Source organism: Lepisosteus oculatus, chromosome 16 (assembly GCF_040954835.1).
Source record: "Lepisosteus oculatus isolate fLepOcu1 chromosome 16, fLepOcu1.hap2, whole genome shotgun sequence".
NCBI classification, from domain to species: Eukaryota; Metazoa; Chordata; class Actinopteri; order Semionotiformes; family Lepisosteidae; genus Lepisosteus; species Lepisosteus oculatus.
Genome location: NC_090711.1, coordinates 6134711 through 6146484, shown reverse-complemented (window position 1 = coordinate 6146484; position 11774 = coordinate 6134711). Strand labels below are relative to the sequence as shown.

The following is an 11774-nucleotide window of genomic DNA, read 5'->3' as shown; positions in this document are numbered from 1 at the left end:
TTCTAAAAGGGAAGTTCAGTAGAACTGACTTTTCACTTTCTAAGAATAAAACAGCAGGGCGTCTTCACTCTCCAACAAGTGACTTGAAAACCTTGGTTTCAAGTGCCATTGTAAAGCCTTAATGTCAGGCCAGGCCATTGAGAAAGTATTATAAAACACTGACAAGTACAATAAATCATTCCAAAGCAATGTAAGGACTTAAAGTACAAAAACACTAAAAAAACAGAGTAACTACAGAAAATAAATTGTCGTGTCTCTTATTTTAACACCAAATATTCCCTTAGTACATAAAATGTTATATCAGATTGCAAACTATGACCTTATAAACCCAAACTGTACCTTTTTGGTTTTTATTTAGTTAACAAGTTAACATCTAATTTTCTGTAGGACGTGCATTTTAATAAAAAAATGTGCAATTCACTGTTTTCATATGAGCCTTTTTGGTTTTATTGTTTACTCGTGTCGTGAACAACGTTTCAGTAACAACGGCAATGCTGAGTTAAGGTCGCCATCTAGTGGAGAATGTTAAAACGACAATAGCTCACAATACCCGACTGGAAACGCTGTAAAAATGCAGGAGGGTCAAGATGGCGAGCATGCCTGGGTTACCCCCCTACTCTTTTCGAGAAACCCCCTGGGCTGTAGCTGTAATTTTAAGAACACAAGCAATCAAGTTATTCTATTCCAATCACGTTATTCTTAATCTAAGGTCCATTAATTGTATTACAAAGGACTTCAGACACAAATGAATTGTTCAACCAGTACCTCAGCTCTTGAATAGACATTAGTTAATTGATTTGAAGTGTAATTAAGCTCTACCGTCAAAGACACACTGTATCCTTAAGTATAGCAAGGAAAACAAAGCTACAAAGCATGATGAAGTGTAACCTGATGACCAAGACAGGAAAATGAAACTTGAATAAGTGAGACAGAAGTAACCAATCACAAATTCCATTAAGATGATAAAATATTTTATTAAAGGGAACATTCCTGATCATGTCTTTACAATCTGCAACAATAGGGGGCAAAAAATAGAATTTCTTCCTTTTCATTTCGTGCGAGTTGCGTAAGTAAGAGGTATTGGGCAAGTGCATGGCTTTGTAAGGTGTATGGCAGCTGGTATTGTAGATAAAACCTACAGAAGTATCATGACATTATTCCTTGAACAGCACTCCATGCAAACTTACGGTTTGCTCAAGCAGACATTTTCTCCACATTCCCATGTCTTGATTCTGAGATATAAGCAGAAATCATTTTTTTGTGTTGAGCACAAATCACTGAGACAACAGTTACAATCCTTCTGATGCAAAATATAATATGAGTAAGAAAAGGGGTTAAGTGCTTTGGAAATGCTTGCTGTTAGTTGGGACTACCATTGGAAAAGTAAAAACTAGATTAAAATGTTAGATCATATCAATCTTATTCTTCTTCAGGGTATATGGCTGTTTACATCATTTTATACTTAAATATTACAATAAGCAGTAATCTGAAATCTACCTACAATTGTATCACTCATGAAGTAGAGAAAATAAAATAAACTTATTAAATTGAACAAAAGAGAGATATTTTCCAGTATCAAAAGATGAGTTTAATGTCTTCCTGTGATCTGTATTTTCTAGAGACCATGTCAACGTTAAGTCTTCAGACTTTCATTCAATTTTTAATTTCATTCACACCCCAAATACCACAGTAGTTGCAGAAACTTCAAAATCATGAGAAGTCTTTACGTTTTGTAGTCACATATGTGAAACAAAACAGAGCACCGAACAGCTTCCAAAATCCAATCAGGAAATGAAAAACCTGTCTCCTTGTCAAGAAGTGATACAGATGGTTATCTTCAGAGATCTGCTCAGAGTGCTGTCCATCTGTGTGCCACAGAGCAAAATGTTATTAAAAAAACATCTACAAAATTCCCAACAAGCCCACACTTTTCTTTTTGGAAACCAGACTTCTCTATTCCACTACAGGTCTCTGTTACAAGCACAGTTGATCAATCCCAAAAAAAATCCAGTGCCGTCAGGAATCCATAACTCACCGATATGCCCAACATCCTGGCTCGACTCTCTTGTTGGGCTGTCCCAGACGGTAGCCTTATTCTGGAGCCACTCCTTCTGGCAGCTCTACAACCACAGGGGCACATTCCTCGGGGTCTATCTCAAAATCCCACCGGAACTTCTTGGTCAGGTAGACTTTGAACTTTTCAGCCCGTTTCCGAAGACCACTGTCCACACCAGGCCCACTCGTGAACAAAAAGAACTCCTGGGCAAGAGTAAAATCAGAGATCAGTGCAGAACATGCAGATGGGCCACATGACCACCTCTCGTTTATTACCACCCTCGTATTCTCCTGGCTGGTGTTATAACCACCCTCGTATTCTCCTGGCTGGTGTACGGCAAAAAACAAAAGAAGAACATGATTTTGTTTTAAATGAAAAACGTCTGACTAAGCTTCTTTCTGTACTCTTCCCTAGCTACTCTTTTATGTATAACTCTCAGATACTGTGAGTCCCCAGATAAACTGGTAGATCAAACACGATCTCAATTTTCAACAGAAAAAAAAAACTCGGAAGAGAAGACAACTTACCATGGTAAAACTTGGGGTGACAAACAGCTTAGATAATGAAAATCTATAAGAGCCCCGATTATGGCCTAAATGAAGCGCTAGATCACGCAGGACTTTAACCCTTCTTTTACTATTCATATTCTGGATTTGGAGTCTTCCTACGCTGCACAGCACTGAGGCAGCAAGACCAGCTTTGTGAAGAGAACCAAACAACCTACCTGCAAGGTGGAAGTGAGAAAGTTGTCTTTGGATACGATGTCTACAAAGAAATCGGGGGGAATCTCTCCCAGCTGGTGGTAGAGAACAGGGATGAGGTGGAGGTACAGGTTCCGGTGGTTGAGTATAGCCTCTTCAGAGCGGCATAGCAGGTTCAGAAGACATTTCCAGTGCTCAAAGCTCTCATACACATTCCCAATCAGGAAACACACAAATGCAAACTGCAACTCCCCTGGACAGCAAAACAGAAAAAAAAAAAAAAGAGAGAAGGAGGAGAGGAAAGGTCATTTACTTACAAACTGCATCAAAAGCAAAAGCTTATTGGAATCCTGAAAACTGAAGTTTGTTAGAATTACACTGAAATGAATGGCATTCAACTACACAGGCTAGTAGTCATCTCCTGATTTACTGTATGTGTTCAGAAAATAAAAAAGGCTGGCATTTTATAGCATCAATCAATGCAAGGAACTGTAAAGGCTTTGAATTGTGTCAGAGTGTGTTTTTTCAGTCCAGAACTCACCCAGCACTTGCAGTGGCTCGTCTTTGTAGTAGCGTTCTAGTAAGCTGTTGAGGGCATAACTGAGGTCCATACTGTACTGGGTGATTTGGGCAGGTGTGGCCCCCTCAGGGTAGGTCTGTTTGGGGATCTCTGAGAAGCGCAGCTCTGTGCCGGCTCTCAGCTTCATCTTAGGCAGCCTGTCCAAACCCTCCTGCATGCTCTGGCACTGGATGTCGTACCGTGGGAGGTTCTGCTGGACCCGATCTTCCGTGTGAGGCAACGACAGTTCCGGTACCACATCGCTGAAGGCACAGATCTTGCCATTCAGGGGCTGCAGGCGTTGTGCAACCTCCTGGGTGACGCGGTCCGTCAGGGAGACCCACTTCCGAAGCATGTCGTAGGGGTACGGTCCCAGAAAGCGGTCCAGATCGCGCAGCCCAGCCCGCACCCGGGCCACTTCCTCCTCGTTCTGGGAGGCGGAGAAGTCCAGGTCCTCTTGCTGGCTGTCCCAGTGAGCCAGCAGGACGTCTCGGGCTTTGAGAGAGAGGAAGACCCCAGTCCGAGGCCCAGTCTCCCCTCCTTGCTCCGGCTTGTTGGAAGCGCTGTAGTGCAGGAAGTGCAGGCCCGGTGGGATCATCTTGACCCCTCGGAACCTGGGACCCACCTGCCAGGTCTTGTAATCGATCCCCAGCTCCGACCCCTCGGGCACCCCCAACAAAACCAGTGTGGCCCCCTCCTCAAACAGACTGCAGGCCAGTTCAGGATCCATGTCCATGCTGGCCATATCTACTAGAAAGAGCACAAAACTGACAATTAAACACTTACATGGACCACAGCAAGACATCAAATAAAATAACCTAGGAGCTAAGGTTTTAATAAAGCAAAACATTGTGACATTTCTGAAACAAAAGGACCTAGGTATGGCTCCTCCATAATACTCGACAAGGCTTCTGCAACTACAATTCGCACCTAAAATAGTCAACTTATCTACAATGGAAAAAAAAACGACAATTCACTTTTAAATTAAGTCGTTCTTGTGGCTCCAGACAGCGTGAGAATGAAATGTCAAGATCAGTTTACCCGGTATTTTACATTAAAAAGTGCTAAGAATGATCTATACTATCAGTCACAATCACTAACCCCAACTTAGAAAAACAAAGATGTTTTCCCATAGTCGTATAATTCCTTTAGCACAAAGATGCAAGTATAAAATTACGAAAAAAAAACTGTGTTGAAACGTTTCGTTTTAAAAAAATCTTTCTAATTAACTGCGACTTCAACAATACGATTTCTTGGCACTGTACCGTAATTTTCTAGCCAGCAAAACGTTACCTTTGAGGGCCTAATATATATTTAGTCAATATATAATGAAGTCACCTGAACGATCACGGAGCGTAGCTCTGTAGCATAGCAGACAAAACTCCACGTTCCTGAACGTAAACGCGTAGCAACGTATTGTGTACCAGAGAGCTCACTTCCGGTCCTTTTTTGTTAAGGAACCAAAAACCAATTAGAAAAAAGGTTCCGATTATACAATATAAACATTTTAAGAATCTCCATAGAAAATTAATCCTTAATAGGTATTGGCCTCATTATGGAGCAGGTATGGCACCATTGGAAAAACTTCCCTATAGAAATCTGTAAAAAAAAAACATAATAAAGTAAAATTACGATATTTAAACAATCTGATATAAAAACAATATGTATTTTAGTCTTTAAAATAATAGTAATATTATTCTCGGGGGGAAAATACTAACACAAAAGAACTTAGGGCAATAGTAGATGCCTCAATGCAGGGATAAAAAAAACATTCCACAGCTCTTGAGGAGTTATTTGTTAAATTGGACCAATTTACAAACTTCTCCCTGCTCTTCAAATTCCGGCTCTCTAATTAGACATATAAAACCTATGTTCAGACTGGCCAACCAGGACTAGGTTTAGTCCACTGTGCTATAATTCAAAATGACTACACACCTATAGGGCCAAGCTGAATTCAATTGTTGTTCTAATCTTTATTTTAGCATGTAATATTAACTACCTTGAAATAATATTCAGTGAATTGAGGTGTTTTTAATCTAAATCCACAGTGTATTACAAGACATGAAATAAAATCACAAAGCTAATCAAATAAAGTAGGATTAAAATACTTCATATACAGTAAATGTAATAACAATAATTCATAGGAAGAAAAGACATGGTTTATTTAAACCGATCTATAAACTGCAGTCTTGTGCACGTCATGAAACAGATGAAAGATGGCCATCATTGAAGTTTTGAACACAGAAACATCCAAATATACAACAACATGCATTTTCTGTTTTCTTTTATTGACCTCACTCTATTTGCACCTTAGTCACAAACTATCTTATAAAGGTTATACAATCTTTTACAATATCCATTTAAATCAAGCTTCTAACTCTCAAGCATATGATAGCATTGCATTTCAATAAAAGCACCAAATGGAGAGCTCGAATCTTTTCCCTTCATTGACCTCAAAGTACTGAAGAAAGAGCTGCACGCGTGACGTCACCATGGGAACGGCACCATCTTGGATACCAACTGAACGTCAACACCTTGAAGGTCATTCTGTTAATCAGCTAACTTGACTCATAACAACCCTATAGTCATATAAACATTTTCTTCAGCTAATATATTTTTGGATGGATCTTGGAGACAAAATCAATACCCACAATAGAACATACAGGCAATATAGTATGTAAATACAGTACAAAGGACCAGCTATACAGGCAATATAGTATGTAAATACAGTACATGTTAACAATATAACTTTACGTTAGCCATACAGATTAAACAGCATTTTTAAATGTCTACAATAATAAATGCATTATAGCTTAAAAAGATCTTCTTAGACCATATTAATAACAAGATATGCTATTTTATAGCATCATTTATGACACCATGCTGATATTGTAAGACAGGCACATCTCAGAATTAATTAGAATATTGTGATGGTGAACAACATCAACTAAAAACAAAGAATCTATCTCTTGGAAAACATATAATTACAAACATAAATAAAAAAATAATATTCTTGTTCTTATAACTAGCATAGGTTTAGGTTAAGGGGATACATGTTAATAAATAGTACAACCTACTAAACAAAAAAATAAAACAGAAGTTGAAAAGTCTTTTATATTTTAATTTTTAAATGATTAAATGAAAAATGATGCATTTAATACATCTAACTCTCAAAGTCCCAGTATCTATACAGCATACTGTATGTGAGTATGGTACATTTCTATGAATATGTAAGTGTCTTTCCAAATATTTCTTCTTAAAGTATTTATAAAAGCTCTCACATTAGGTGTGGCAAAAGCTTATATTTTGTACAGTTTTTGACTGTAACTGCTAAAATCTTTATTGATTATTTACAAATCCCTTAACAGTTCTTTCCTTTAGTGTGTATTCCTCCTAGTTTATGTCTTTCTTTTTGGTTTTGGAGAATACATGATTTGTAACTTCTTCCAACACAATATTAAGGCCTCGATAATCTTCTTTTTCTTTTTTTTCCTTCTTTTCCCTCCTAAACCTTTACTATTTGTGCATACTGGGTCACCTTCTGATCTTCTTATCTGAAAAACAAAATACCAAAGCATATATTCCTTGTTAACCTCTTGGAGAAAAAAATCATTTCTTTTGAAGCATCACCAGGTGAGAATTTGTGTTGTGTACATGCGCTATTCAAAACTGTGGAAGCACAGCGAACAATGATGTTGGGGAAAAGGAGAATATTGTTCTCTCTTTTTCACTACAGTCCCTAGATTCACTTCTATCTTCACATCCCTGAGCAGAAATTCATTATCACAGACTTTTGTTCCTTCTGAAATCACCAGCAGTTTCAGAACCTACTGTACATGAGGATTAAAATCTCCAAATTGATTCCTTAATCAATAAGAATAAGCCTTAAGTGAGTTACTTAAATTCTTTTCCTGAAGTCTGTTGATGATTAAAATAAACTTATAAGTCTGTTGATGATTATAATAAACTCATAATATCTGCTGGACTTAAGCCCTCTTCTAAAGTGTTATATCACAGTAACTTACCAGGTCAGCATAATTGCAGTTTTGTTTAATAACCATTTCCATTCTTTTCACAGGGTTACCTAGGTTATTTGATCCTTTACCTTTGACTTGACATTTAAAAAACTGTGTCATATTGTAGATAGACTGCAGGATATGGTGTACCTAAAATAATCAAAATAAAATTTCAGGGTTTGAAACAAAGCACTGGCAGAGCAATTAGTTGAATTCAGATATTAAGCTAGAAGGCTATTTAGCAGATAATTCAGACTTTGCATCCTATTCCAAGACATGCTTCCTCGTAAGTGTCCAAAAGCATAATGAAAAAAAAACTTCCCTTTTAATTAACTTCATGTTTCTCTAAACCTATAGAGTATCATATTTACAAAAGATTTACAGCCCAATCATCAATCTTCAAATGAAAAGTACTCAGTTCCAGCACAAATTATACTCTGCTGTATCATCATGCACTGTTGCCTAGCCATGAAAAAACTGATTATGGGGTGGCAGTATACAACTTACTGCTTGAAAATCGTGAAATTGTTCTCCACGTTTTCTCTTATAATTTCTCCTCTGACTATCAGAAATCCCCATGCTTAGCTCAATGAGTAACTTGATGGACTAGTTTTTTTTGAGAACTCCTAGTGGTTTGACTGACATAAGACCAACACCTTTCACAATTCCCTTGACCCCAATGGCACTGAAACACGAAAAAAATAAATCTGCCGTGTGCTGTCCTTGGTGCTGAATACCTCTCTTGTAAGGGAGAATGGTATTGAACTGTTTTCTTTCTGACCTGCCTCCTGATCTGAATAAAGGTTTTTGTTACAGAATCAATGCATTTTATGTGACAATATGCTTAGAAATTAAAACTTACTGACTTTTCCTGACAATTGTTCAACAACGGGCTTACTGTGGCTTCATAGAACATTGTTCTACTTGTCATGGTGCATGCAAAACAGGACTAGGATGTGACATCTTGGAAAAGGAATTAAAAACTGAGTTATATTGCTCAGAATACTGTCTTCTATTGTTCTTATACTCTACGGATAGAAACCGGTGCCCTACAGAAATAATTATGTTCACTCATGTATTTTAAGATAGTGTATACAGCCTCCCTTGGGAATTCTGAGATTTATTTTTTTCTGTATTCTTTGTTTTCCTCCTGTTCTAAAAAATATACGAGAATATTACATACTGTAACTATAACGATATGCATTAATTAACTTTAATAGAGTACTAGGTACTGCAAATACACAATAGACCAGTCTAGATTCTGTTGTTTACATTTTAATTAAATAGATTTGTTAATTGTTTTTCTAAGATAACAATACAGTTAGCGTAAGTCATGTAACTTCCTACAGTTGTCAGTCTAATAGAATTTGGAATTTAATTTGAGTTACGATTGATAGCAGTAGTGTATTATGAATCTTTACAAATCTCCATTCACAAATTATACTCTTGATTTTAAGTCATGCAAGAAAGGCAAAACATACAACTGAGCTTTGTCCGAGTAATCACTATCATCCATGCTCTCAGCATGAACGAAGGTGATTTAGATTTTGTCTAGTGTATATATACATTTAAAGATCCTTGGAGTTTTACATACTATACCAGAATACCAGACACATACAGTATACATGTATACTGTACAGGACATACACACATCAGGTAAAGTACACACAAGTTACATTAGTGGAACTAAAATGGCTAAACTCTAAATCATACCTTTCCAGAGGGGCAATGGTCTCTTAAATTTTTATTTTCACTTGATGTGTCATAAGGACCTGTGAGGTTCTAAAAAAGAAGAATATTGATCAGTCCACAACAGCAATTAATTTAGGTTGAATCGCTACAAGATCTCCCAAACCACAAGAGGGCAGTAACTCACTGACTCTGACAATGTTTCGCATTGAGAAAGGCTGTTGCCTTTTAGTATTTTAAAATAACTCCCGTAAAAGTCAGGCAAATAACATCATGAATGCACAGACAACATACCCACATACAGTATAAATCCAACACACACTCAAACATATATAAAGATGAAGTTAAATAGTATCATCACCCGAAGAGGGACTTCTGTCCACAATGACGTGTACCTACAGTATATTCTGTAAAATTATTTTAACCATTAAACCTTGTAGTTGGACACTACACGAAAGCTTTTTTGATTTATTGAGCTCCTCATTTTGCAATAGTTCCTGTTTCATTACAAACACATACATAACAAGTACATACCAGGCTTTGGAGTTCTGTGAGGATTAGTTCTTTGTAAGCGATGAGGATCTCTTGATAGTTGCACCTCTGTCTACTGTTTGAGATGTCCGAAAACAATACCGTTACCACTAAAATACAAATCAGAGTCCTGGAGACACACTAAAAAAGAGAAATAAGATTAACAAACTCAACTGTCTCTTCTCTTATTACTATTGAAACTTCTTACAGCCGTAAAGAAGCGTTTTGTCCGAGCTTGTGAACGTCTGGCTTAATGAACAGCTGTCTTCGACAGTGTGTTTGGAAATATTCATATTAAGTATATATATATATTCATTAAGCAGTGGCAAAGAGCTATCCAGTAGTCAAGTCAAACTATGAAACCTTAAACGGGGAAAACGTACTTCAAAAAGCATTTGTGGGAATTACTGTACTTTTGAACTGGTACTCATTCACTGGGTTCCAGAATGCAATATTACAAACCCGTGACTAATGTGAACACCTTTAAACCCGTTTATCTATATCCGTTTACCGAGTTCGTGTCACAAACCGCATTAGACCCTAATCACTCACACACACGACACAGATATGCGCAGTTCGATAAAGAAGCGTTGTCAAAAGCGATCTCTTACCTACCATTTATCATTGTCTACTGGATGATCCTCAGATTTTTGAAACCCATTTGTCAGGCAACCACAGCAACAGAAGTTTCTCATGGTCAAACTGCGATTGCATCTACCGCGTTTCAGACATGCACTCCCTTTATTCCTCGACGGTCCCCGAAATGCAGTTTTGGGCGACGCTCGGAAATATCACTGAGTTTATTCTTACTTAAATTCTTTAAAATTAAAGTCGGCGTGTCTCTGGCCGGACGTGCAATGAAGTGGACTTTGTGCCATGGCATGCAACTGAATTCAACCCCTAAGCTCAAATTTCGTACCCCGTCATTTACTGTTGGTGGTGGGCTTCTCTTTTCACGTAAATCTAGTCTGATCAAGTCTTGAAAACTTCCGCGATCAATCACCATGCTTTCAGTTTCGTTAAACAAGAAAAACAAATCGTGTTAACATTAAATTTTTGTCTGTAGAGTAACGAGATAGCAGGTACCATGGCTGTAACGATACCTAGTTAAACTGCCCCTTATTTGACACAATGGAGAAGAGACCAGCTGATCGCTTTTCGTGTGCCGCAGGTCGTTTCCACACTTTTGATATGGGTAAAACTGCTGGTTCAGTTCACGTTTTCACACATTTAACCCTATTACACCCACAGCATTAGGCACTCTTAAATATCATTATCTTTAAAACATAAATCTCCAAGTTACCATAGCAATGTTAGGTAGGGGGTATTGTATGTTACGCACTCCAAATACATTAATTGAATTCGTCAATACGTGTTTTTTTTTTAGATTATACAAATTGTACGATTCCTAGACATTTACACCGCACGAAAGGATTTCCTGCGATTTTCTTTTCAAGAAAGAAAATTGGTGGTTTGACTTGAGTTTCCCGGGACAAGTGCTTTGCACCTAAAGGAGCAGCTTCACAGAACGCAGAATCAAGTTATCCGTTTAAAAAACTGCAAACGTCTTTGGTTTGTAACCAATTTATAAAATGTGACAATAAATGCGAACGGCAAAACAAGGTCTTTTGTTTCATTCTTATGTGTCAGCATGTGAAAAGACAGATTATTTCAGGATGATATTACAGATGATATTCTGTTTGACAAGGGACATATAATTGTAGCTTTGTCGAATGCCTCATCAATAAGCCCAGATGCTGTTCCTTGCCGTTTATTTCTACTATGGTATGTGTTTTTCACAAAAAATAAAAGCCAACCACACAAAGGAAATCCCCGAGAAGCAATCATACAGTTGCATCAACGTCGAGGGAATAGTGAGTGATCCATGTTTATTCTGCCAAGATTACTTGCGGCTTTGCGTCTCTGGAACGGTTTTCAATTTAGATTGATACATTTTTTCAGGCTTTATTTCATCCGCCTCAATTCTTTTGCTAACGTATAAATTACCTACTTGCCGGAACCCCTAATATTTAACAGATATCAACTAACAGGTTCTTAATTTACACATAGATATAGGTCTGCTGGCAGTGATTTAATTTGTATCCCAAAGAGTGAAGTAAAAGAAAACTTTATTATACTGTATTGAGACTGCGGAATTCATAGCCATGCCCTATTTAAAATCCCTTTTACAAAATTGCTTTTAAAACCAGACTTTTCACACT

General features: G+C 37.5%; 1 protein-coding gene and 1 long non-coding RNA gene across 6 annotated transcripts; both read right to left on the bottom strand.

The window, feature by feature from the left end:
• Positions 1–954: 954 nt before the first annotated feature.
• Positions 955–4746, bottom strand: aar2 (AAR2 splicing factor). 5 transcript variants are annotated; one of them, XR_001480509.1, is made up of 5 exons: positions 4655–4746; positions 3299–4063; positions 2781–3010; positions 2036–2259; positions 955–1865 (listed from the first exon to the last, which is right to left on the bottom strand). XR_001480509.1 is itself a non-coding variant. In XM_069179567.1 (4 exons), exons 2-4 carry the CDS (start codon positions 4059–4061, stop codon positions 2092–2094), a joined length of 1161 nt encoding a protein of 386 aa, XP_069035668.1. In that variant the 5' UTR covers positions 4062–4063; positions 4655–4746; the 3' UTR covers positions 955–2091. The 5 variants fall into 5 exon arrangements, 4 of the variants coding, with proteins under 4 accessions (XP_069035668.1, XP_015220217.1, XP_015220219.1 ...); XM_069179567.1 differs by having other exon boundaries at positions 955–2259; XM_015364731.2 differs by having other exon boundaries at positions 955–2259; positions 3299–4066; positions 4655–4740.
• Positions 4747–5491: 745 nt separating this feature from the next.
• On the bottom strand, positions 5492–10714 carry LOC138223301 (uncharacterized). The gene is made up of 5 exons (XR_011181724.1): positions 10168–10714; positions 9556–9693; positions 9046–9114; positions 7342–7482; positions 5492–6870 (listed from the first exon to the last, which is right to left on the bottom strand). It is a non-coding gene; the product is annotated as an uncharacterized lncRNA (long non-coding RNA).
• Positions 10715–11774: the final 1060 nt, after the last annotated feature.